We start from the raw sequence: 24,743 nt of genomic DNA, 5'->3' as shown, positions 1-24,743 counted from the left end.
TGCCCAGAGAGGTTGTGCATGCCTCATCCCTGGAGGCATTGAAGGCCAGGCTGGATGTGGCTCTGGGCAGCCTGGTCTACTGGTTGGCAGCCCTGCACATAGCAGGGGGTTGAAACTAAAAGATCTTTGAGGTCCTTTTCAGTCCAGGCCATTCTTTGACTCTATGATTCTATGAAAGGATAGTGAGGTGGATTGAGAACAGGCTGACTGGCCAAGCTCAGAGGATTGTCATCAGTGCTGCAGTCTAGAGGCCTGAAACTAGCAGTGTTCACCACAGGTCAGTACTGGGTCCATTTTTGTTCAGTAACTTCATCAATGACCTGGATGAAGGGATGGAATGCACCCTCAGCAAGTCTATTGTTGAAACAAAGCTGGGGTAACTGAGGCACAGGAAGGCCATGCTATCATTCAACAAGTCCAGGACAGTCTGGAGAGTTGGGTGAAGGGGAAGAGAAGGGCAAGTGTAGAGTTCTACACATGGGGAGGAATAACTACATATACCAGTACAGGTTAGGGGCAGACCTTCTGGAAAGGGGCTTTGTGTAGAAGGACCTGTGTGTCCCTCTGGCCAAGAAAGCCAGTGATATCCTGAGCTGCAGTAGAAACAGCCTGGCCAGCAAGTTGAGGGAATTTATTGGCCTCCATTTTCTATGTCATGTGAAGCCACATCTACAGTACTGTGTTCAGTTCTGGGCTCTCCAATTCAAGAAAGACAAGGAACTTTTAAAGTCTAGTAGAGGGCTACTAAATAGGGAGCCTAGACCATCTCCCTTTTGAGGAAAAGGGACTGAGAAACCTGGGACTGTTTAGCCTGGAGAATGCTGAGAGAACAACTTACTAACACTTACAAATATCTAAAAAGTGACTTTCAAGTGGATGAGGCCAGACTTTTCTCAATTACCCCTGGTGACAATGGGCAGTGGCACAAACTGGAACACAAGAAGTTCCATCTGAATGTGAAAAAGCCTTTATTTAGAAGGTGGGAGAGCACTTGAACAGGCTGCTCAAAAAGACTGTCAAGTACGCTTTTCTGGAGATATCTAAAACCCACCTGGACACTTTCCTACTGGAAGGAATCTGCTTTAGCAGGAGCTGGACTAGATGATCTCCAGAGGTCCCTTCCAATCCATACGATTCTGTGATTCTGTGAGTGGTACTGCCAAAAAAAAAAAGAAAAAAGATTGCAATAGCTAAATTAAAATAGTCTGAAGAAAACAATAATGAGCTTCAGTCGATGTAATTATTTTACACACATTTTCTAGTGTGGTTTGTTCACCACACTGGACCTGCTCCCAGATTTTGGGTGATGACGACAATGGAGCAGGGTATAATATCTGCACCTGACATTCCCTCTGCCATTTCCTGCTCAGCTTGTGCTTTGATCTTGGTCTCTGAACATAATTATGAAGCCTGAATCAGAACCAAGCTCTCATTGCTGCTGCTCCAACTTGCCCTCTTCTTTAGCTTTTGAGGAAGACCCTGTGATTCTCAACTATTTGCCTTTTATTTTCAGTCCAATAAAATGGACCACCTGCAAATTCAAGTTGTTTGTCTTTTTTTGTTATTATTTTTTTTTATTACCTGCTTCTAATTATGTAACCAACGAACCCCAAGAGTATCCAGTAAGTATGTAGAAAACATAATTAATCTTTCGTAAGAAAGATAGTGTCTTCTTTGCTTTAAATTGTACCAAACCCTTAGCTGACACACACCAGCAGAGCTCCATTAAGTCAGTCAACATATGTTCATTTGCACCATTTGTATGTTTGGCTCAATCTTTTTGCTTTGCTTGTAGTAATTGTTACACACTGAGATGGACCCATAAGACTAAAAAAAATGTCTTTGTTATCAGTCAGGGGCAATTAGCATAGCTCTGTTAACTGGATTGAGGCTATCTTGATTTACAGCAGCTGAACATTTGGCCCCTGCAGATACTGGCAGATACTGTTTCAATGTTTTACATTACTCACTATGGTATACATACACACTGACACACACACACACACATAAATAAGACTTTGCACTGACTTCAGGAGGTAAGGATCTTTAGGTCCTATATCCTACATACTGTACTCCAGATCTCTTGTAAACTATACTGTAAATAGTATAGTAATCAACATTATGTTACATTTGTGTATTTAGTTATGATATCTAATTTCTGTCTACTGGCAGAGAAGAGCAAAAGTAAAGAATTAACAACCAGATCCCAAAGTTCTATTTTTCTTTTATGCAATTCTTGACAAAGACATCACCTCATTCATCCTTTTAAAATTTCATTCAATCAGGACAAAGAATAATAATGAATCTTATCCCTGATCTCTCTCTATATATACACACATACACAAATACAGATATATATATAAATCAGATCTCAGATGAATCCTCTTTTTCTCTATCTTAAATGTGATACAGAAACAACAGAAGCAAGAACAGAATCATGTATCTTACCTCTAATTTTGAGAACTTTGGTTTTCTAAAAAGAATTGTCAAACTTGCCCCAGACACGTTTGTTGACATAGAGCTTAGTGTCCATCCTTTATTAAAAAGAACATTTTTATGTAGCCATTTTCCACTTTCCATCACAAACAGCACATGGCAACTGCTCATGTCTAGTGACTGTTAAAAATTCTTTTGGGAGAGTTAAGGTTGTAAAACAAGAATGTTTAATACAAGCATAAAAAGTGCAAGCCAACAGTTTACAGCTCATACATAAATGTCCTCCTTATGCTTTCTTTATTTTTCTATTAGAAAATGATAAGGCAAAGGTCAAGCACCCAGCAAATGCCCACTTTTGCTGACTACTGAAGCACAACTAAATTTAGATAATCCCCAATCCTTTCTTTTGTAGAGGAGAAGAGCACGAAGGAGCAAATAAAGTGCCTCTTTTTCTTTTGTAGATTTAGGAAAATACTACAGAAGCTGGAAGCCCAGGCTTAAATCTAGTAGTAAGTCTAGGCAGTACAACATGATTGTGGCCTTCAGCAGGGTTGCTCGAATTCCAACACGATGTAAATGATGAAAGGCTTGAGCCAGTACTTATTTATGGAAAGATTGGTTTATACTTGCAATATCATCAGAATAAACTTGTTAAATATTTTTAAATATTAAAAAGACAGGCTCTATCTTGTTAGATAAAGTGGACACTTTCTGCCTCTATATCTTCACTGACCTTTTAAAGATAGCACTCTTCATTAAACAGTTAAGCACAAAGTTAAAGGGAAAGCATTTCCATTTCTTTTCTCTGAAGTGGCTAACTTTGAAGTCTTGTAGTGCAAAAGATACAGTTCACAGTGGAGTCAAATACTCACCACAGGAACTACTGTTCTTACAATAGCAGAGGGTGTGTTACAATGGGGATTTGCTGAATATACAGACTTTTTGAACACAGTCAATACACGGTGTTCTGTTAACAAGTTGATCTCTTCCTGGAGCCATCCTTTAGATCCTTTATTACAGGAACTACTGCAAAAGAGTTTCACTGAAACAGGGTAATTCCTTTGACAGATGTGATAACAATAACTATATTTTCCTTTTTGATACATGGTTTTTGGTTTCACTTCACATATCTGTATTAAGGGATTTTTTATGGACATTTTATCCTACTACTAGATCTTCTCTTAAACTGGGATTATTCTGTAATCAGTAGCATTTTCAATCTGTCAGAAGCAGCAGAGAGCAGTTGAGAAATAATAAGACAGGCTTCTGTAGGCATTCCATAAAAGTTTCTCTAGTAACTGTTAGTAACTGTTCAAACATTATGCAAAGCATAGTGACAGACTCCTAATTTTCACACTCCAAACTGTCCCTAAGGAGCTATTAAATTTTCCAATAAGGAGTAATACAGAGATGTTCTGGCTATGTTTCCATAGATATTTCCTTAAGGAAATGTTCTTATTCAATGAGTTAATAAAACTATCTTCTCTCTGCTCCACCCTTCCCCTGCCCTCTTTTTCCTTTTTCCTTTTTTTCCTTTTTCCTTTTTCATTTTTCCTTCCCTTCCCTTTCCTCCTTTCTTCCTCCCTTCCTGCCTCCTTTCTTTCTTCTTTCCCTTCTCTCCCTTTCCCTTTCCCTTTCCCTTTCCCTTTCCCTTTCCCTTTCCCTTTCCCTTTCCCTTTCCCTTTCCCTTTCCCTTTCCATTTCCCTCTCCCTCTCCCTTTCCCTTTTGCTTTCCCTTCCCTTTTCTTTCTTCTTTTTCTTCTTCTTTTTCTTCTTTTTTCCTCTTTCATTTGAAGAATTCTTCATTCCTGCCACCCAGCTTTCACAGGCTATGACTGTTGCTAAGCTAAGCAACTGCAAGGTTTTCTTCTACTTTGTCAGGAGCCATTTACATGTGTTTATACAGTAATAAATTGCATTCTGCCTACTGAAATTCATAAGATGATTCAGAAAAACGTACCTACAGAATATTACAGATCTATATCACTTAAAAATACCAATGTCTCAAACATTCACAGTACCCTTCAAATTTTGTGATTATCTTCTCTGCTGTGACAGAAAGTATATACATATCCCACTACTGGCTTTGAAAGCACGAGACACAATCGCTCATCTTTTGCATGCCTGAAGTACCTATCAGGGCATTGGAAACTGGGACAGGAATTTTTCCACCAATGATGACAATTTTTCTTTTATTTTCTCCTTTTAAAAAAAATGTTTCTGAAAAAACAGCAGTTATCTATTCTCATTCATCTGCACTGCTCAGTGCCTTAAAAGTAACTCCTTGCAGAGAAATGAATTCCTTTTTACTTTTTCTTGTGGAACATACATTCTAAGGCATGAGTTATCATCTCACACTGCTGTTAAATGTCCCCTTACTATTCATAAATGTTTTGACACTCATCCATTTTGGATTGTGCTGGTAGAAAAAGTGAAGCCGAAGAGTGAAATTCCACTGAGCCGTTTTGACAGAATCCAAGCACGGCATTATTTTTAAATTTATGTTTGTTTTCAAGACCATTCTCTTTACTCTATCTGTAACACACTGAGTTAAGAATGCTTACTGTTTTGCTAAAACACAATATTGTATGGTACCAAAGAATACCTAACATGGCAGACAAGCACCTGCTGGCAACATTTTGATATAGACAGATGCAGGCATGATCTTTACCTATGGTAATGTAAAGGAATGAAATAGAAACCAGGAATAAACATCTACTGACAGTGACTGCCAAAAAATACCATTATTATTCTATCCTAGCTCATAATTTTGTAATGGTTAGATTAGAAAAATTCACAGGACAATATTAGTCTAAATACTGATGTCCTGATGCACAATTGCTCTGCAAAATGAGATTAAGAGATTCCGTGCTCTGGTTTGTAGACACACTTAATTTCTGATTAGATGACTGGAAGAAACTGTTATGTTCAGAGCGGTTGACTGGAAGAAACTGTCAAAGTGTTGATGTTTTCCAGGGACTGTAGCTTTATATTGTACATTAATTCTATTTGGTTTTGTGAAAATACTAATGGGTCATGTGAAATCTTTGGAATCTTATGAGATTTACTTGCCATTTTCCAACTTTCCTTGCAGAATTCAATGAGTGTTGACACAAAAAGGTATAGACAGTACTTAATTTCTTATACTGGTGATGGTGTTCACCCTAAAAGTGAAGTTTGGCTTACTTCTCTAGCTTGGAAGTCAGAATATGGCCGGAGGAAAGTAAGAAATCTCTTCTTGCAGCTAACCATCCATGTCCATTCTTGCTTGTCCATCTTTATTCTAGTAGTCCCAAAACAGGTTTTGAAATGCTGTATCAGATTATGAACATACTCTTTGAAACATCTACATCTACTCTTTAAGAACTAAAGCACCATAGCTTTCCATCTGACTTTCACTAGATAGCAGAAGGAGCCACAAACAGAGGAAAGAGTTTGTTGTTATGGTTGTTGTGGATCTTCAGGATCAACAGCGGCATGAAAATTTCCTTTCAAGCACTGAGAGCTGACTGGCCTTTATGCATTAGGGTTGTGCAACCCATAAAGGGCCTTACTTTCAGGATCAAACACATTTTCTTCTTTCATTCCAATATAACAAAAAAATGCCTCATAAATACTTATTTGTTTCTGATAGTGATTCCAATAATCACTACTGCTGCAAAGAACGTACTCTGTCTTGTAATTATCTGCCATTAAGAAAGCTTAGAGAAAAAAAGGCAAGAGAAAAGGTGTATGTTTTAAAACATGTCAGCAGCTGGAAAGACCTGGACCTTTGAAAAGTTCTTCTTTTTCTTTTTCTTTTTTCTTTTTTCTTTTTTTTCTTCAGAAGTTAAGGGATTTTATAGTAAAGGAATCACTTAGAAAAAGACTCATTGTACCTTTGAGCTAAACCTGAGGATGAATTAACTTTGTAACCAGACTTGAGTGTATTTTTTTTTTTTTTCCAATTAAAACGTTGATTGGAAATCAGGGGATGCAGAATTGACTAAAGGAAATTACCATCCATCTGACCATGTCCAAGATTTGCATCTCAGTCTGAAAAGACACTGAGATATTATCTCCTGAAGCTCAACAGAGATCTGCCAAGAACAGAAGAGGGTATTATTCCTCAGCTTAGAGTAACACACATAGTCTGCAAAGCAAAAAACCCTTGCTTACCACTATGAACATTTGCATCCTATGCGAGAGCTGGAAAGACCAGAGCACACCAGCAACTTCCTTATTTTCCAGAAACAAAAAATATTGAATTAGTCAAGTAAAACCCTATGAAATATTTCCTATGAACAGCTTATGAAACAGTTATCTCACTTATTCTAGAATTCTAGAGTCACTAACAGCAACTGTCAAGAAATCAGATTTCCCTAAAAAGAGGCTGAGGTGGCACAGAAAGGTGTTTATTGAAGCAGTCATCAGCCACCAGCTCCTGCTGACAACTTCAGAGACCAGGGCAATGGAGTATTCTTAAGGAAAATGGCCTACAGAGACCAAACCTTATAGGAGTTCAATGGAAATGGAGTTCCCAGTTCAAACAAATTTGCTTCAGAAAAGCCCGGCTTCTAGAAGAAGCAGAAGCCAAATGACTAGAGTGTCTTCCTCCCTAAATCCTATTAAATCTGCAGTTTTCAGGACCCATTCCACATAAATCAGTTTTGAGCTGATCAGTATTTCTTTAATAATAGTTTCCAGACCCATGCTGTTAGGGTATGAAAAATCAGAATAACCCAAGCCAGAATTTTTTAAAATTAATTTTGTCTTGTGAGAGATAGCAAAATGGCAGATGGACAAAACTGATGTTCAGGAACGTTGGCTTTACCTAGAAGGCTGTAAGAGTCTCCTAGCTTTAAATGCCTTTTAGTTATTTTAAGTAGGGATGTCTCACTGATTCAAATGGATGTATGTTTACCAAAATTAGCTAAGGATCTAGTCATTTTTTTTAGTAAGAGATCTGGATCTGGTTGCTTTTTGACTATTTTTTTCTAAAAAAAGTACTGAGCTAACTGACCCAGTTCAATTTGCCACTGTTCTGAAACCTACTGCTAAATATCTGTCTTTCTCAGTTACATCCATTTAAAAAAAAAAAGTTTAGAATGATTCCAAATGACCTTGATAACTTGTTTCTCTGTTTTGATTCTCCGAATTACTGCTTACTGCTTACAATACAGATGAGCTTTATTTCTTTTGACGAGCAAACAATAAAGACAGTAGCATTGAATCCCCGTCTGTCACTGACAGTAATAACTGATAGACTGAAAGAGTCTGTGCTGTGTTTCCTGGCTGGTATTTGATGGATAGTAAATTTTCCTGGGTCATCACTTATTTCATACATTTTTATCCTCAAAAGGTATATTTTTAATGTTCTTATTGAAAGTGGTATTTTTATGAGACATCAATTTATCAAAATGGTCATGCAATGTAGCAGTTTACCACTTTTGAGAAAGGTGGTCTTCTTCACTCTTTCTCATGTCATCTTCCAGATTCATGGTCTGTGCCAGATTGCACTGGGACATGGAGGATGACTGAGCTGATACAAGATGCAAAACTGGAGTATGAGAGTGTCAGTGAAAAGGTTGTTTCTTTCCCTTCCTGAACAGTAAACCCCTGCAGCAAAATTAGCTCCTCTCATGTTCTGAAACTGTGCTGAGTTCATTTTGCTTTCTTTGTAGCAAATGTTGCAAATCAGATTGGAGAAGTCTGAACTGACCTGTGGAAGAGTATGAAAAAGCATCATACTACTTAATAAGTTATGTGGCAGACAACATCAGAAATACTGTATTTTTAACATAAAGTTCTAAAGGCACGTAAACTTATCTTTCTGGAGGTGTAGTTTTTATTAGCAAACACTTATTGTATTATTATTATTATTATTATTATTATTATTATTATTATTATTATTATTATTTTATTTTCTTCCAGCCTACTCATATTCTATTATTTCTTTTCTTCTGCTTTTGAAACAAGAAGGAAAGGTTTCAAGGAAGAGAAAGTAGTTCCTGATTAAGACTTCTGTGTTGACAGAAAAGAAGCTAAATAGTTCCATTACTTTAATCACCTGTTCTGACTAAAATATGTGTTAGCTGAAGTATGTTTGCCTGACATAAAATAAGCTCATAATTTGAAAAAGAAATGGCTGCTAGGTGAAAGTTATGTGCTTCAAATTTCTAAATAAAATGGAAAGAAAGAGGACTAGTTATGCTGGAAATAATAATGCAATACTAGCTACTAACTATGCTACTAACTGAATACTATATACTATAACTACTATATACAAACTAGATACTAGCTATACTACTAACAAGGTCTATGGTATCAAAACAACACAAAGATAAGAACAGTTCAATACCAGAAGTTTGCTTTTAAGTTGGAATATTGAAGAAATCTTTCACAAGTGTAATTAATTTGTTGATATAGCTTGATGTGTACAATTAGATCTGTCCAGTCATCAGACAGAGATTATTGCTCTTCCTGCTTTGTTACATGACAATATTTATATAGAAAACAATTATATTATCAATCTACACATTTACCCTCCAATCAGATTGTGGCTGCCATTCCAAACAGAGACAAACAGAAACCCACATTATACATTCCTAGTAGAGGGAAAGGATTTGAGTGAATTATTCTTTGACATTAATAGCATAATGGGTGCTTTGTAACAAACAGCAACTTTGAGAGTGGTACTGTGGATGGAAGATTGGGGCAGATGGATGTTAATATCATCGGAGATCCCTGCTTGCAGACAAATAGTCTTGAATACAGAATTAGGTCAGAAAGGCTTGAATTTGTTCAACATTTTCTAAATAAAAAGCAGTAAGAAATCAAAACCAAAAGCCCTTATTCTTTAAAGCTAAAAAGCTCTGAAATTCATATGAGCCAGTTATGAATTTCCATGGCAAAATTTTCATTCACATCCATGAAATGGTATTAAGCTTTGAAGGATAATTGTCCTTCACCTCCTTTTATTTCAGTGTACTACCTCATATCTTGGAGAAGAAAAAAATTTAGATTACTTTTTCAGACTACAGAATATTTTCTCAAAAATATGAAGACCTGTATAATAGGAGATTATGCAGTATTTAAAGTTGTGAATGCTGTCTAACTGGATTTTATTAAAGCGTTTGACACTGTTTCTCACAGCATTTTTCTGGAGAAGCTGGCTTGAACAAGTGTATAGCTTGCTTGGTGGAGAACTGGGTAGAGGCCCTCCCCCACATCCTGTTGGATTCTCCTACCCAGACTCACTCACACACGTTGGCTAACTCCATCTAACAGCCAGCACAGGTAGCTTCTTCTCCATGTTAAATCACTGCCATCCCTCTAACCACTACCTTGAAGCTCACAGAAAAGTTATGGTTGCAGGTATGGTTATTTAGCTTTAACTTTAAATATAGGTTATACTCAAAGCTACCACACAAACCTCCTATCTATAGAATCAAACTGAAAATAGTCTTTTGTCATGTATCTCTCATCAGCACTATCTAAACAAGGAACAGGAATTGCTCAGACCATTTCCCCTTCCACATTTATTAAATATTACATTTAACTATCTCTTCTCTGGCAGTAGTTGACATGTACTCATGAAAAATTGAGTAACTTAGTACCTCCCTCAGAAAGGGATTTTCCTAGTCCCTCTCCAAGGGTACTACATGATGATGAGCCTCCTCTCTGTGTCTGGGAAGGTCGTAGAACAGATCCACATTGAAAACATTAGGACACATGGGGGATGAACATCATCCCATCCATATATTTGAAAAGTCATGGCTGTCAGGTGAGGTCCCAGATGACTAGAGGAAAGGTCACGTCACTCCCATTTACAAGAAAGGGAGCAAGGAGGACCCCGGGAACTACAGGCCGGTGAGTCTCACCTCTGTGCCTGGGAAGATCATGGAACAGATCCTCCTGGATGACATGCTTGATCACATGGAATGAGGATCAGGAATGAGCGTGTGATCCGAGACTGCCAGCATGGCTTCACCAGGGTAAAGTCATACTTAGCCAATCTGGTGGACTTCTATGATGGAGTGACAGCATTGGTGGACAAGGAGAAGGCGACCGATGTCATTTACCTGGACTTGAGCAAGGCCTTCAACATGGTCCCCCACCACATCCTTATCTCCAAATTGGAGGGATGTGGATTTGACGGGTGGACCACTCGATACATAAGAAATTTGTTAAAAGGCCACAGACAGACAGTGGTGATTAATGGTTCTATGTCCAGGTGGAGGCTGGTAATGAGCGGCATCCCCCAGGGTCTGTCTTGGAATCCATGCTCTTTAACATCTTTATCAATGACACCGATGACGGAATCGAGTGCACCCTCAGCAAGTTTGCTGATGACACTAAGCTGGGTGGTGCGGTTGACATGGGGGAAGGAAGGGATGCCATTCAGAGAGACCTCAACAGGCTTGAAAGGTGGGCCTCGGTGAATCTAATGAGGTTCAACACAGCAAAGTGCAAGGTTTTGCACTTGGGCCAGGGGGAATCCCAGGCATCCCTACAGACTGGAAGGAGTGGTCCTTGAGAACAGCCCTGCAGAGAAGGACCTGGGGGTACTGATAGATGAAAAGCTTACCATGAGCCAGCAGTGTGCTCTTGCAGCTCAGAAAGCAGATGGTATTCTGGGCTCCATCAGAAGAGGGGTGGCCAGCAGGGACAGGGAGGTGATTGTCCCCCTCTACTCTGCTCTTGTGAGGCCCCATCTGGAGTACTGTGTCCAGGTCTGGAGCCCCCAGTACAAGAAAGACAGAGAACTGTTGGAGAGGGTCCAGTGGAGAGCCATGAAGATGATCAGGGAACTGGAGCACCTCCCCTACGAAGACAAGCTGAGACAGCTGGGCTTGTTCAGCCTGGAGAAGAGAAGGCTGCGGGGTGACCTCACTGCAGCCTTTCAGTACCTAAAGGGAGCATACAAACAGGAGGGGAATCAACTCTTTGAAAGGGTTGATAATTGCAGGACAAGGGGAAATGGTTTTAAGTTGAGGGAGGGAAGATTTAGGTTGGATGTCAGGGGGAAGTTCCTTACGGAGAGTGTGGTGAGGTGCTGGAACAGGCTGCCCAGAGAGGTTGTGGATGCCCTGTCCCTGGTGGTGTTCAAGGGCAGATTGGATGGGGCCCTGGACAGCCTGGTCTAGTATTAAATGGGGAGGTCGGTGGCCCTGCCTGTGGCAGGGGGGGTTGGAGATTGATGATCCTTGAGGTTTCTTCCAACCCTGGCCATTCTGTGATTCTGTGATTCTGTGAGCAGGTGATCTGAGTCAGCCAGCTTCACCAAGTGGAGTTTGTGGCTGACCAATCTGGTGGCCTTCTACAGTGGAGTGATGGCATCAGTGGACAAAGGGAGGGCAACAGATGTCATCTACCTGGATTTGTGCAAGGCCTTTGACATGGTCTTGCACCACATTCTTATCTCAAAACTGGGGAGGTGTGGATTTGAAGAGTGGACTATTCATTAGATAAGGAATCTGTTGGAAGGTCCCAGTCAGAGGGTTGTGGTCAGTGGCTTTACATCCAGGTGGAGGCAGGTGATGAATGGTGTCTACCAGAGCGCTGTCCTTGGACCAGTACCCTTTAGCATCTTTGTCAGTGGTACAGATGATGGGATTGAGTGCACTCTCAACAAATTTGTTGATGATACCAAGCTGAGGGGTGCAGCTGATATGGCAGAAGGAAGCGATGCCATCCAGAGGGATCTTAATAAACTCAAAAAGTGAGCCCTTGTGAAACTAATGAGGTTCAACAAAGCAAAGCACAGGGTTTTGCACTTGGGTTGAGGTAATCCCAGATGTGTATACAAAGTGGAAGAAAAAAGAACTCCTTGAGAGTAACCCTCCTGAGAAGGACTCAGGTTCTGGTTGAAGAAAAACATAACATGAGCCAGCAACATGTGCTCGCAGGATGAAAGGCCAATGGTATCCTTTGTTGCATCAGAAGAGGACTGGACAGTGGGGCAAGGGAGGTGATTGTCCTCTTTTACTCTGCCCTTGTGAGGCCCCATCTATAGTACTGCATCCAGGTCTGAGGCCCACAACACAGAAAAGATGTGAAGCTGCTGGAGAGGGTCCAAAGGAGGATCAGAGAGCTGGAGCACCTCTCCTGTGAAGACAGGCTGGGGGAGCTGGGATTGTTCATCCTGGAGAAGAGAAGGCAGTGGGGAAACATCACTGTGGCCTTCCAGTACTTAAAGGGAGATTATAAACAGGAGAGGGAACAACTTCTTACATGATAGGACATGATAGATAGTGATAGGACAAGGGGGAATGGTTTTAAACTAAAGAAGGGGAGATTTTAGCAAAACTTCAGGCAAGTAAGCTGCATAGCAGAAATTTGCACCCAGAGCCTTTGCAGAAAGGTAAATCTGAGGTAAAACATTGCAGAAAAAGCCGTTAGGAAGGGACTGAGCAGCCTCTGACGTTCAGCAGTACTGACGCGGTGTGGACACAGCCAGGAGTGACAGTGGCCGAACCCACCTGTGTGTGTAAAGCCTGCCACTAGGCAAACAAGGTGTAGCATGGCAGAAGAAGGAAACAAATCAGAGGAGATTAGCTTTAAATATCTGGCTTTGGGGCTGGTGCCACTGCCAGAACTTTGTTCTTTTTGACAGCCAATTAGCCTATATGGTCCTGGGTTTGTGGGCACTAGGTGGGGTTTGCGTTTCTCAAAGAGGGAAAAGGATTCTCGGGAAAAAGCTCATTGGGAGAGCTTTAAACTAGGTCTGAATGGGCAGGAGTGACAGTGATCCTTCCCACAGTAAGGTACAGGAAGACTTAACTATGTTAGAGAGCGCTGGCAGAGACCTTGAAGGAGCTGCTGCCTTGAGAGGTGGTGGCAACATAGTAGCACATACAAAGCTGTAGGATGGTGAAGCAGTGATGCTGGGGCAATGGGAGATGGCAATGGAGGAAATAAAGGGAAATACCTAAAAGGACTTAAGGAGTCATTCTTTAAGGAAGTGACAAGACCAGCTACCAAGCTGAAGTGCCTCTACGCCAATACATGCAGTTTGGGAAACAAGCAGGAGGAGCTTATGCTACTAGAAAACCACAATACAGTTGTCACCGAAACCTGGTGGCATGATTCCCACGACTGGAGTGTGGCTATCAATGGCTACAGAAGGCACAGACAAGAAAAGAGGGGAGGGGGTGTTTCTATCTACATCAGGAAGGAAATAGAATGTGAAGAGCTCTCCCTAAAGAGCAATCATAAGCAAGTCAACAGCCTAGGGGTGACAATTAGAGACCAAGGCAGCAAAGGGAGTCTTGTGATCTCTGTCTACTACAGGCCACCAGATCAGCCAGAGCCTGTCGATGAGGTCTTCTACCTCCAGCTACAGAAAGTGTCGCAATCGCAAGTGCATGTCCTGCTTGGACACCTGCTAGAAAAGTAGCACAATGAGCTATAGGCAATCCAGGATGCTCCTGAAATGTACTGAGGATAGATTCCTGAGTCAAATAATTGATGGCCCCACAAAGAGGTATGCAATACTGGACATGTTTCTCACCAGCATAAATGAACTGATTGGCAATACTGGGACTGAAGGCTGCCTGGGCAGTAGTGACCATACTATGGTTGAGTTCAGGCTCTGGATGGATATGAGACAGGCAAAGAGTAAAATTAGGAAGCTAAACCTGAGGAAAGCTAGCTTCCAGATCCTAGGGGAATTAATCAAGACACCCTGAGAAACTGTCCTCTTGAAAACGGTCCTCTTGTCAAAGCTGGCAGATCTTTAAGGAGGCTTTCCTCAGAGCACAGGAGCTCTCCAAAGCCAGGTGTAGCATACTGGGAAAGGAAGGCAAGAGACCTGTGTGACTGAACTGGGACCTGCTGGTCAAACTGGAGAGTGAGAGGAAAACACACTGGCAGTGGAAACAGTGACAGGTACTGTGGGAAGAATATACAGAAACTGCTAGGTTGCATAGGGATAAGCTCAGAAAAGCCAAGGCTCAGCTTAGAATCATAGAATCATAGAATGGCCCAGGTTGAAAGAGAAAATGATCATCTAGTTTCAACCCCCCTGCTTTGTGCAGGGTCACCAACCACCAGACCAGGCTGCCCAGAGATACATCCATCCTGCCCTTAAATGCCTCCAGGGATGGGGCATCCACAGCCGCTCTGGGCAGCCTGTTCCAGTGCGTCACCACCCTCTGTGTGGAAAACTTCCTCCTAATCTAACCTAAACCTCCCTGCATTAGTTTAAAATCATCCCACCTTGTCCTATCACTATCATCTCCAGTAAGCAATCTTTCTCCCTCCTCTTTATATGCTTCCTTCAAGTATTGGAAGGCCACAATGAGGTCTCCCGGAAGCTTTCTCTTCTCTGAGCTAAACAAGCCCAGTTCCCTCAACCTTTCTTCATAGGAAAGGAGTTCCAGCCCTCTGATCATCTTAGTGGCCCTCCTCTGGACCTGCTCCTTGTCTTTCTTCTACTGGGGGCCCCAGGTCTGGACACAGTACTCCAGGTGGGGCCTCACAAGAGAAGAGAAGAAGGGGACAATCACCTCCCTCTTCCTGCTGGCCATTCCTCTTTTAATGCAGCCTAGAATACAGTTGGCCTTCCGAGATGCAACTGCATATTGCAGGCTCAGCTTGAACTGAACTTGGAAGAGGTTGACAAAAAGAACAAGAGCTCATACCCTCGGGAAGTTTGCAGATGACAGATGCAGATCAGTGGTATGAGGCTCAGCAAGACCAAGTGCCAGGTCCTGCACCTGAGTCACAACAACCCCCTGCAGAGCTACAAGCCTGGGGCAGAGTGGATGTTGGAGAACGATCTGGGGGCATTAGTCAAGAGCCATCTGAACGTTTGCCAGCAATGTGCCCAAATAGCCAAGACAACCAAAGGCATCCTGACTTGTGTCAGTAACGGTGTCACAGTATCGTCAGCAGGACCAAGGATGTGATTGTTCCTCTGCACTCGGCAACAGTGAGGCTGCACCTGGAGTACATGTTCAGTTACGGGCCCTTCACTACAAGACAGACACTGAGGTGCAGAAGCGTGTCCAGGGAAGAGCAATGAAGCCGGTTAAGGGTCTGAAGCACAGATCTTATAGGGAGTGGTTGAAAGAACTGTGTTGTTTAGTCTGGAGACGTTATTTCTCCCTACTACAACCTGAAGGGAGGTTGTAGCAAGGTGGGGGTTGGCCTGTTCTCCCAGGTAACAGCAACAAGATGAGAAGGAAAAGCCTTAAGTTGTACCAAGGGAGGTCCAGGTTTGATACGGGAAAATTTCTTCTTGAATGGCCAAGAACAAGAACAAGAACAGCACTGGGACAGGCTGGACTACTCAGGAAAGTGGTGGAGTCACCGTTCCTGGGGTGTTCAAGAAATGTGTAGATGTGTCACTTGGGGACATGGTTTACTGGGCTTGGGGGTGGCAGTTGGGCGGTTGGATGCAGGGCAACATAAGACAGGATGCAGGCAGAATCCTTGGGAAATGTAGAGATCAGCTGGAAGAGATTAGCTCTACTGGGAAGACAAATCAGAGGGATATGGACCTCAACTGCTGCCATCTTGGAGGGGCCCTCATAACAAGATGGAGGCCTGCGTGAAGAGTGTGGGTAGGCAGCAGGAGGCAGAGTGCCCCATCCAGGCTCCACCTCATGGTTCCAGGGGTGGGTGGGCAGCACTGTGATGTCAGCATAGCTGAACTCAATTCTGAGTTCAGAGGGGTGGTTCCACCTCTGCTATTGCGGCCGTGACCAGCGTTTAGTGATGGTTGATGGCAGCTCTCTTTATCCCTGTTACCCTTATCCTTCTCTATGGCCTCATGTTCCTGGTGGCCGGAATCTTCCTGCTCACCGTGATCCGAAACCTACGGGTAGAGGAGATACGAGGGTGGGGGTGACTTGTGGCTGGGGGACTCATGGCTGGGTGAGTCGGGGTCAACTATGTGGGACCCCTCAGGAGCGTAACTGTGCCATGTCCATGTGCCTACAGGCTGGCAGACGACGCTTGCGGTGGAGGAGATGGTGGAGGCGAGCAGTGGCACCAGAACCAGGTGAGCTCTCTGAGGGTCAGCCTGAGCCGCAGGCTTGCCCAGGAGCATCCATCCCCAGGCAGGACCTGGCCTCTCGGAGCAGCTGAGCTGCGGCCCACAACCTGACACAGTGCAGCCTGGCCAGATGGGCCCAGGGCACGGGCATGCAAACTTTTGTCTTCCCTGGGCTGTGGTGGGTGTGTGCTCAGGGCCGGACTGGGCCTCTCAGCAGGGCAGAGCTGCAGGTGACATGGGGCAGAAGCGAGGCTGCAGTGACAGCTGTACCAGGCTGCACGAGGCCCACAGGCCGCAGATTGGACATGCCTGGCCCAGAGCATCCCCGGAGTCCCCAGCCCACTTCTCCCTGTTTTGCAGGTGCTGAGAGACAGGCAGCCAAACACAGCAGCTCCCAGTGCAAGCCGTGGTGCCCCTGCAGTAAGGCCAACCAGGAGCTCCAGCAGCTGGTCCTGTCAGGGCTGCCTGGGCACAGGTCTGTGCTGGACCCTGACTTCTGGCAGGCGGCCTGGAGGGACCTGGAGGAACTGGTGAAGCAGAACAGCCTGTCGTGCCACTGTTGCAGCTCCTCTGAGGTTCGATGCTGTCCCAGAAAAGGCTATGACCACTCCTTGACTGTGCCTGGCAGTGCACCGACAGAGCCGGTGCCAGTCTGCACCCCTGGATCCACGTGGAGTGCTGGAGCCCACAAATCCCTGAGCATGCATGTGGCATGGAAAAGCCTGAAAGTGCACCTGAGGGCCCTGCACGAATGGCTGTTATTCTCCCAGCTGCAGGCAAGGAAAAGGCAATGCTGCTCCGTCCTGCCCAAGCTCATCAAGCCAGGGCAGACTGAGCCTCTGCTGCAGCACCGTCTGAGCCCCTTGCTGCAGGCCAAGGGTAACTGCACGGCAGGCAACATTCTTAAGAAGCAAGAGCTGAAACAGTGGGAGGGCCCCAACCCTACTGAGATCTCCCAGAACCCACTGGTGCCATGCCTCCCCACTGCTTCTGCTTCCCCAGAGTATGGGTCTTTCTCAGAATCTCATTTTGTTCTCTATTTCCAGGGCCAGGCTGAGGCCCAGGGGCATCCCAGGAAGAGACAGCAGCACTACCAGGGCCAGCCCAAGGAGTCAGCAAAGATTCCTTTGCCTCTGTGCTCGGCACCTAAGGAGACAGAACGTCCAATGGCTAGAGCAGCACTTCCTGGCCCAGCCGAAGCAGCACGGCTAAAGGACAACAGCAGTCAAATGGGCGCCTCAGATCTGCGTGTGGCTGACATTAAAGCTATCAGCAGGCAGCACCACAGGGCAGTGCCTGACAACATCTCAAAACTGCAGCTCAGTCAGGTGACTTGTGGGAAGCTTTCCATGCACACAGACAGAAAATGCCTGGAGCTAAAGTTTCAACTCCTCTGTACTTCAGCGCGGAGGCCCACAGAACTGCTGCAAAATTTACAGCCAACACAGGCTGAGCCAGTCTCCGTACCCAAGAGGAAGTGCCTCCTCCATCCTGACCAGGACAGGAGACAGCAGCGTGGGGCCAAGGCACCGGGATCCCGCCTGGTCCCCATGTACTTCTACAGCTGTGAGGCTCGGTTCCTGACTGAGGAGGAGCGTGAGACCCTGGAGCTCCACATCCGCTCCATGAAGCTGAAGCACCTTGGCAACAGCCTCATTTCAGGCCATCCGCTGCAGTCAGCAGCGTCCTGGGAGAAGGAGTCCACCAGCACATACGTGACTGCACCATCTGAGGCAAGCTGGGCTGAGGCAGGCCCCAAAGGACACAAATGGTGGTCCTGGTGGAAGAAGTGACCTAGGAGAGCAACTGGAGCACCAAAGCAGAATGCAGCAGCTTTCCACCTGACAGTGTAACATTCTGTGAAGCACAACAGAATACCACCACCTGACGCAGCTCATCATTATAGCCCTGCAGTGACCTTGGCTGTGGCTCCAAGAAATCGTGCCACTCGCACCATGCCCGGGATGCTGCAGCCATACCAACTGACAAGAAGGTCTACGTAGCCTGGGCAAAGATGTGCTCGATGCCCTAAATGCCAAGGACCTCTGACTCTAAGCCCATCCATCTTGCCTGTAAGGAGAGGAAGGGCCAGGTTCAGCAGCGCCCCTTCTCTTCAAAAAAATCTTTATTTTTTAAAATAAATAAGTTTATTTATTTGTGCCAAAGAGCTTTCTCTGTGGGGCCTCCCTGGGGATCGAGGTAGGAGATGGGCTCAGCAGTACCAGGGAAGGTGAGTTGTCCCAAAGGAGGACATGGGGATTAGGATAAGCCAGGACAAATTGGCTGGAGCTTCTTCTGGCTATGCCTTGGGAGCAGCCTGGGGCTTTGTGACTCATCTGGAGGCACAGAACCAAGTCCTGCACCACCTCATGCTGCTGCGAGGAGACTGCAGGCTCCCACAGCACCAGGAACTGGCCATCACCTCCTTCTACAGGCAGGCAGGCTTGAGGTAGCGCAGGGCAAGTCCTTTGGCTCACCTTAGCTTCTGATCCAGGAGTCAGCCCAGCCCAGTCTGTGGGGATCAGGATGGGAAAGACAGCATGAAGCAGTAACTAAGGCCGCAGAATGGGATCTGTTGCCCAAATTCTCCCTTGCGCTGGCCAAACAGTGCATATATAAAGAATACGGTTCTCACGTTTGTGAAGCAGCCTCCAGTCACTCCCAATTATCTGACAGTAACTTCTGTTCTCTTGTGGACCAATTTCTGGCTCGCCAGGATGCACAGATACAGACTAGCTGGTCACTCGGCTTTGCCACCAAGACGGGAGCTGTGCCCTTTTCATCTGAGCACTAGTCACACACACTGCTCCTCCCCAGAGCTGCTCTGGGGGCCCAACCAGGAGGCTGCTGTCCTGGAGGCTGAGCAGCACTGAGACAAATTTGAATCACAGAATCGTAGAATCACAAGGTTGGAAAGGACCTACAAGATGATCTAGTCCAACTGTCCTCCCATTACCATTGCTACCACAAGCTACTAAACCATATCTTGCAGCTCCTCATCCAGACGCCTCTTGAACACTGCCAGGGACAGCGACCCCACCACCTCCCCGGGGCAGGTCATTCCAGTGCCTGACCACTCTGACAGAAAAAGCTTTTCCTTATGTCTAATCTAAATCTCCTCTGTATTCCATTTTTAAAAAAGGTAAAAAGGATGACTACCAACCTGTCAGTCTCACCGCTGTGCAGAGGAAGATGATGGAGCAGATCCTCCTGGATGGCATGCTTAAGCCACATGGAAGGCAGTGAGGTTATATGGGAGAACCAGCAAGGCCTCACCAAGAGCAAATCCTGCTTGACCAACCTGGTGGCCAACATGTTGTCAATTCCTCGGGTCCTGTTTGTTGCCTGGAAGAAGAGGCCAAACCCTTCCTCATCACAACCTCCCTTCAGGAATTTGTAGCGTGCAATGAGATATCCCCTGAATCTCCTCTTCTACAGTCTACACAATCCCAGCTCCCTCAGCCGCTCCTTGTAAAACTTGTGCTCCAAATTGCTCACCAGTTTCATTTCCATGTTCCAGAGCCTCCATGTCTTTCTAGTATTGAGGTTCCCAAAACTGAACATAGTACTCAAGGTGTAGCTTCACCAGTGCTGAGTACAGGCTGATTATTACCTCCCTGTTCCTGCTAGCCACACTATTTCTAATGCAGGCCAGGATGACATTGGGCCACTTGGCTTCCTGGGCTCACTGTCGGCTCATGTTCAGCCAAGCATCAACCAACACTCCCAGGTCCCTTTCCTCTTCACAGTCATCCAGCCACTCAGTTCCAAGCCTGTAGCACTGCATGGGGTTATTGTGGCCCTACACTTGGTCTTGTTGAACCTCATCCCATTCACCTCAGCCTAGCAATCCAGCTTATCTAGATCCCTTCAAAGGGCTTCCCTAACCTCAGGCAGATTGACACCACCTCCCAGCTTGGTGTCATTTGCAAACTTACTGAGGGTACACTCAATCCCCTCACCTAGGTCATCAATAAAGATATTATACAAGACGGACCAGAGTACCAACCCCTGGGGGACACCACTTGTAACGGATCGCCAGCTGGACTTAACTCCATTCACCACTACCCAATGAGCTGGCCCTCTAGCCAGTTCCTTACCTAAAGAAGGGTATACCTGTACAGGCCACGGGCAGCCAGTTTCCCCAGAAGAATACTGTAAGAGACTGTGTCAAAGGCTTTGCTGAAGTCTAGGTAGACTACATCAACAGCCTTCCTGTCATCTACCAGTCTGGTCACCCAGTCGTAGAAGGAGATGAGGTTGGTCAAGCACGACCTGCCTTTCATGAACCCGTGCTGGCTGGGCCTGATCCCTTGGGTGCCACAGACGTGCCGTGTGATCTCACCCAAAGTGATTTGCTCCATAACTTTCCCTAGTGATGAGGTCAGGCTGACAGGCCTGTAGTTCCATGAATCCCCCTTACGGCCCTTCTTGTGGATGGGAGTCCCGTCGGCAAGCCCCCAGTCCTCTGGGACCTCTCCAGATAACCAGGAGTGCTGGTAAATGGCTGAGAGCAGCTCCCTCAGCACCCTAGGATGGAGCCTGTCTGGTCCCATGGACTTGTGACAGTCCAGACAGAGGAGGAGCTCTCTGTCTCTATCTGAATCACCGGGGGTGTATTCTGTGTAGCATCCCAGACTTCCAGATAAGGGTGTAAAGTGCCCTGAGGATAACTGACCTGCCAATTAAAGGCAGATGCAAAGAAGGCATTGAGGACCTTAGCCCTCTCCTTATCCTCAGTGGTTACATTTCCCACTGCATCAAGTAAAGGATGGAAATTCTCCTTGGTTGATATATTGTTGATATATTTGTAAAAGGATTTCTTATTCTCTTTTACTGCAGTGGCCAAGTTCTAATTGTGCTTTTGGCTTCCTAACTTTCACCCTGCACACCTTAGCACCTTCCTTGTAATCTCCCCAGGTAGCCTGTACCTTCTTCTAGAGGACATAGACACCCTTTTTCTTCCAGAGTCTCAACAATAGTTCCCAGTTCATCCATGCTGGTCTTCTTTCCCTGCAGCTTGCCTTACAGCATTCAGGAACAGCCTGTTCTTGTGCCCTTAAGATTTTCATCTTGAGCAGCGTTCAGGCTTCCCTTTACCCTTAAGGAACCCTTGCAGCAAGCATCCTGTCCAGGTCAAAATCCGCCCTCTTGAAATTCAAGATTCAAGCAGTTTTGCTAGTCACCCTTCTGACATCTCCAAGAAGAGAGAATTCTACAATTTCATGGTTGGTCTGCCCAAGACAGTCCCCAACCTTCACATCTCCCACCAGTCCTTCTCTGTTAGTGAAGAGCAGATCTAGCAGGACACCACCCCTTGTGGGCTCTCATACTAGTTGCGTAAAGAAGCTATCTTCCACACACTCTAGAAACCTCTTTGACTGCTTCCTCTGTGCTGTATTATATTTCCAACATATATCAGGGAAGTTGAAGTCTTCCATGAGAACAGGTGCTGTTGATCGTGCACCTTCCACAAGGTGCTCATAGAATGTCTCATCTATCTCCTCATCCTGATTAGGTGGTTTATAACAGACCCCCACCAAGATGTCACTCTTACAGGCCTTCCCCCGATCCTTACCCATAGACACCCAACTTTTATAATTCCCAATCCCAAGCTCTTCAACATCAAAACAGTTTTTAATATAAAGGGCCACACCACCGTCCTTTCCTCCTTGTCTATCCCTTCCGAAGATCTTGTAGCCATCCATCACAGTGCTCCAGTCATAGGAGTGGTCCCACCATTTTTCAGTAACAGTAACTAGGTCATAGTTAGCCTGCTGCAAAATCGCTTCCAGTTCCTCCTACATGTTGCCCACGCTGTGTGCATTGGTGTAGATGCACTCCAACTGAATCACCTGCCTCACCTGCAGCTCAAGCATTGTTCCCCTAGGCTCTCTCTCTGGTGAGTCTCCCTCCCCCACTGTAGCTAGTTTAAAGCTCTTTCGGTAAGCCTTGCTAATTCCTGCACTAGGATTTGTTTCCCCCTTTAAGATAGGTGGGTTCCATGCACAGGCCAGGGACCAAGTAAACTGCCCCATGATCAAAGAACCCAAAGTTTCTGCCTCAACACCAGCCTCTGAGCCAAGAGGCTTCCTTTGCTGGAGGGAGATCCCAGCTCTGCTTGTATGACACATATCACATCTCTGGCCTCATGTTTCCCACAAGCCACACAAGAGTGTTTGGGAGCTACAAGTTCCCCCAAAGGCATGAGCTCATGCTCAAGAAGACTTTGGGGCTTGGAGAAACTCCAGGCTCAAGGAAGACTAAAACAGGAGGCAGAGAACACCCCTCTGAATGAGAGGGGGCACCCTGGGAGCTCTGGCTACAGCAGTCATTCTGCTAAGCAGTGGCAGGATACACACCAGGGTCACCTGCTCCTCCCAGTCTCCAGTCATTCTCATCCTCACTGCTGTCCACAGCCGAGCATGCAGAGTTGTGAAAAGGTTTTACCATAGTAGTCTGAAGTTCTTGAGTGGATGGAAATGCCACCAGGAGACACCTCAGATAAGTGAAAACTGCTTTATTCATGTTGGTGTATCTGCTTCTCACTGCCTTCTTTCTAACAAGGCTGAGAGCTTGTGGTATAAATGGATTGCATGTGCTCTCCACTGTTAGCCTCACTCTGGTCCATATACACATGATAAATACCTCCTATGCAGCTTTTCTTATGCATGAGGGCGGGATATCCCCAGCTAACATCAAACAAGGTCCAACATCATCATTTTACAGTAAGGACACATCAGTGAATGGATCCAGCTTAAGAGTAAACCTTTGCTTTGCAGGGAGCTTTTTAATTCTGTGTCAGCCCTAAGATACACTAAAGAATATGATCCCCAAAACACCAGGAGTGGCAAAAATGGTAGGTAAATGACAAGTGGCAGGGAACAGTAGGGTTGTCTGGCATTGCTTGCAAAATCCATATTTTGTTCAACTTTGGGCTCAGATGCATTCTTCCTAGATGACCAGGACTTCCCAAAAGCAGTCTATGTGGAAAACGTTCACTAACTGAAATGATGACAGAAGACAAAAGACTTCTTGAAGAAGTCTGTTTAACCTTTTTTCTCCATTCTGTCTGGACCTCTGCATTAGTAGTTGCACTGGAATCAGCCACCAGAACCTACCCTTCCCACCATTTCCATATAACAGTGTTATATGGGAATGATGCTGTTTCTCCCCCTTCCCATTAATTAACATCCTTCCCTCCAGCTTCTTTCTTCTTCTCTCTATCCTTTCCATCTATGCATAGCCATTTCCTTATCTGGCCAAGTCTTCAAAATACTTTCTCATCTTTCCCTTCAACTCCTTTCCTTCACACACTCAGAGTAAGAGTAAGAGTATGTGTAATTTATTTTCTCTGAGGAAACAGACTGAGCCTCTTTAGAAATCCACATTGCGCTCAGGTTAGAGTCCTTCAAAATAATTAAGTTCATGTTTTTTACAAGAATTGACTTATTTTTCTATTTACTTATTTTATTTTTATTATTATTAGTTTTTATTTTCAAAGGCACAAATGCAAGATGACCCGCAGTGAATGCATATAGCTTTCTCCAGCTGAGCCATCAGCCTGGCAGCTGTTCAGTTGCTTGGATGGTATATAGGCTGGTGTAAACCACTTTATTTGTGACCCTGATGTGCATTTTTTTCTGAAACCTTATCTCCTTAAGGAGTACTCATTTTTGTGTAGTCTTTCCAAAGCAAGGGCTCAGAAGGGGCTCAACATGGAATATTAGTGGGAGAAAAAAGTTAAGTATATGAAACTACAGGCCTCAGGGCCTGAATCCACAGAACTGCTGTCAAAAATTGCTAGAGGAATTTGTTAACTCATGAAAGCCTCTGTACTTCAGAAGATGGGATCAGGCTGTTGAAGGAAAACACTTCTTCGAGTGTCAACTAATTCAGGTCAATAAACCATCATGGAAACAAGCCACAGAAGGCAAAATACTATGAGCTTTTGAAATTTTATGATAAAGAATGTTAATGCTAGTGCTAGCTGTAGCATAGATGGACGTATGCTGTAATAGTGACTAGGCTGTGTATTTTGCAAGTCCTTGTTACAAAAATTTACCTCTTACTGCAAAACAACATACTTGGTATATAACATTTTATTTCACAGTCATAACATTTGAACTGTAATTTCTAAAATAAGAGTTCCATCATATGTGAAAGACTTTTTTTTTAAGCTGACAATAAATTTTTAATATCACTATTGATCTAGTTTTGATTGCTGATAATTTTGGCAGAAGTATAAAATTAACATCTTTATTCTACAGCATTATACTTCTCTCTGCTTTTTTTCTTGGAGCCATAAGACTCTTCTGTCCCT

The 24,743-nt window shown here is 44.6% G+C and overlaps 1 protein-coding gene across 2 annotated transcripts; it reads left to right on the top strand.

Moving 5' to 3' along the window:
- Positions 1-9,824: 9,824 nt before the first annotated feature.
- On the top strand, positions 9,825-18,570 carry LOC116239763 (uncharacterized). Of its 2 annotated transcripts, XM_090131915.1 has the most exons (4): positions 9,840-16,246; positions 16,366-16,426; positions 16,781-16,995; positions 17,467-18,570. In XM_090131915.1, the coding sequence occupies exons 1-4, from the start codon at positions 16,148-16,150 to the stop codon at positions 18,211-18,213; spliced, it is 1,122 nt and encodes a 373-aa protein (XP_089988041.1). In that variant the 5' UTR covers positions 9,840-16,147; the 3' UTR covers positions 18,214-18,570. The 2 variants fall into 2 exon arrangements, with proteins under 2 accessions (XP_031465823.2, XP_089988041.1); XM_031609963.2 differs by having other exon boundaries at positions 9,825-16,246; positions 16,781-18,570.
- Positions 18,571-24,743: the final 6,173 nt, after the last annotated feature.

This window comes from Phasianus colchicus, chromosome Z (assembly GCF_987193195.1).
Source record: "Phasianus colchicus chromosome Z, bPhaCol1.hap1.1, whole genome shotgun sequence".
In the NCBI taxonomy this organism is placed as follows: domain Eukaryota; kingdom Metazoa; phylum Chordata; class Aves; order Galliformes; family Phasianidae; genus Phasianus; species Phasianus colchicus.
The sequence above is the reverse complement of the archived record's forward strand: the minus strand, read 5'-3'. Positions and strand labels throughout refer to the sequence as shown.

Bases quoted from the DNA above. Each gene is read 5' to 3' on its own strand.
- LOC116239763 (XM_031609963.2), top strand. From the start codon at position 16,148: ATGGCAGCTCTCTTTATCCCTGTTACCCTTATCCTTCTCTATGGCCTC. The intron at 16,247-16,365 runs GTAGAGGAGATA...ATGTGCCTACAG, and splicing joins CCGTGATCCGAAACCTACGG to GCTGGCAGACGACGCTTGCG. The intron at 16,427-16,780 runs GTGAGCTCTCTG...CCTGTTTTGCAG, and splicing joins AGCAGTGGCACCAGAACCAG to GTGCTGAGAGACAGGCAGCC.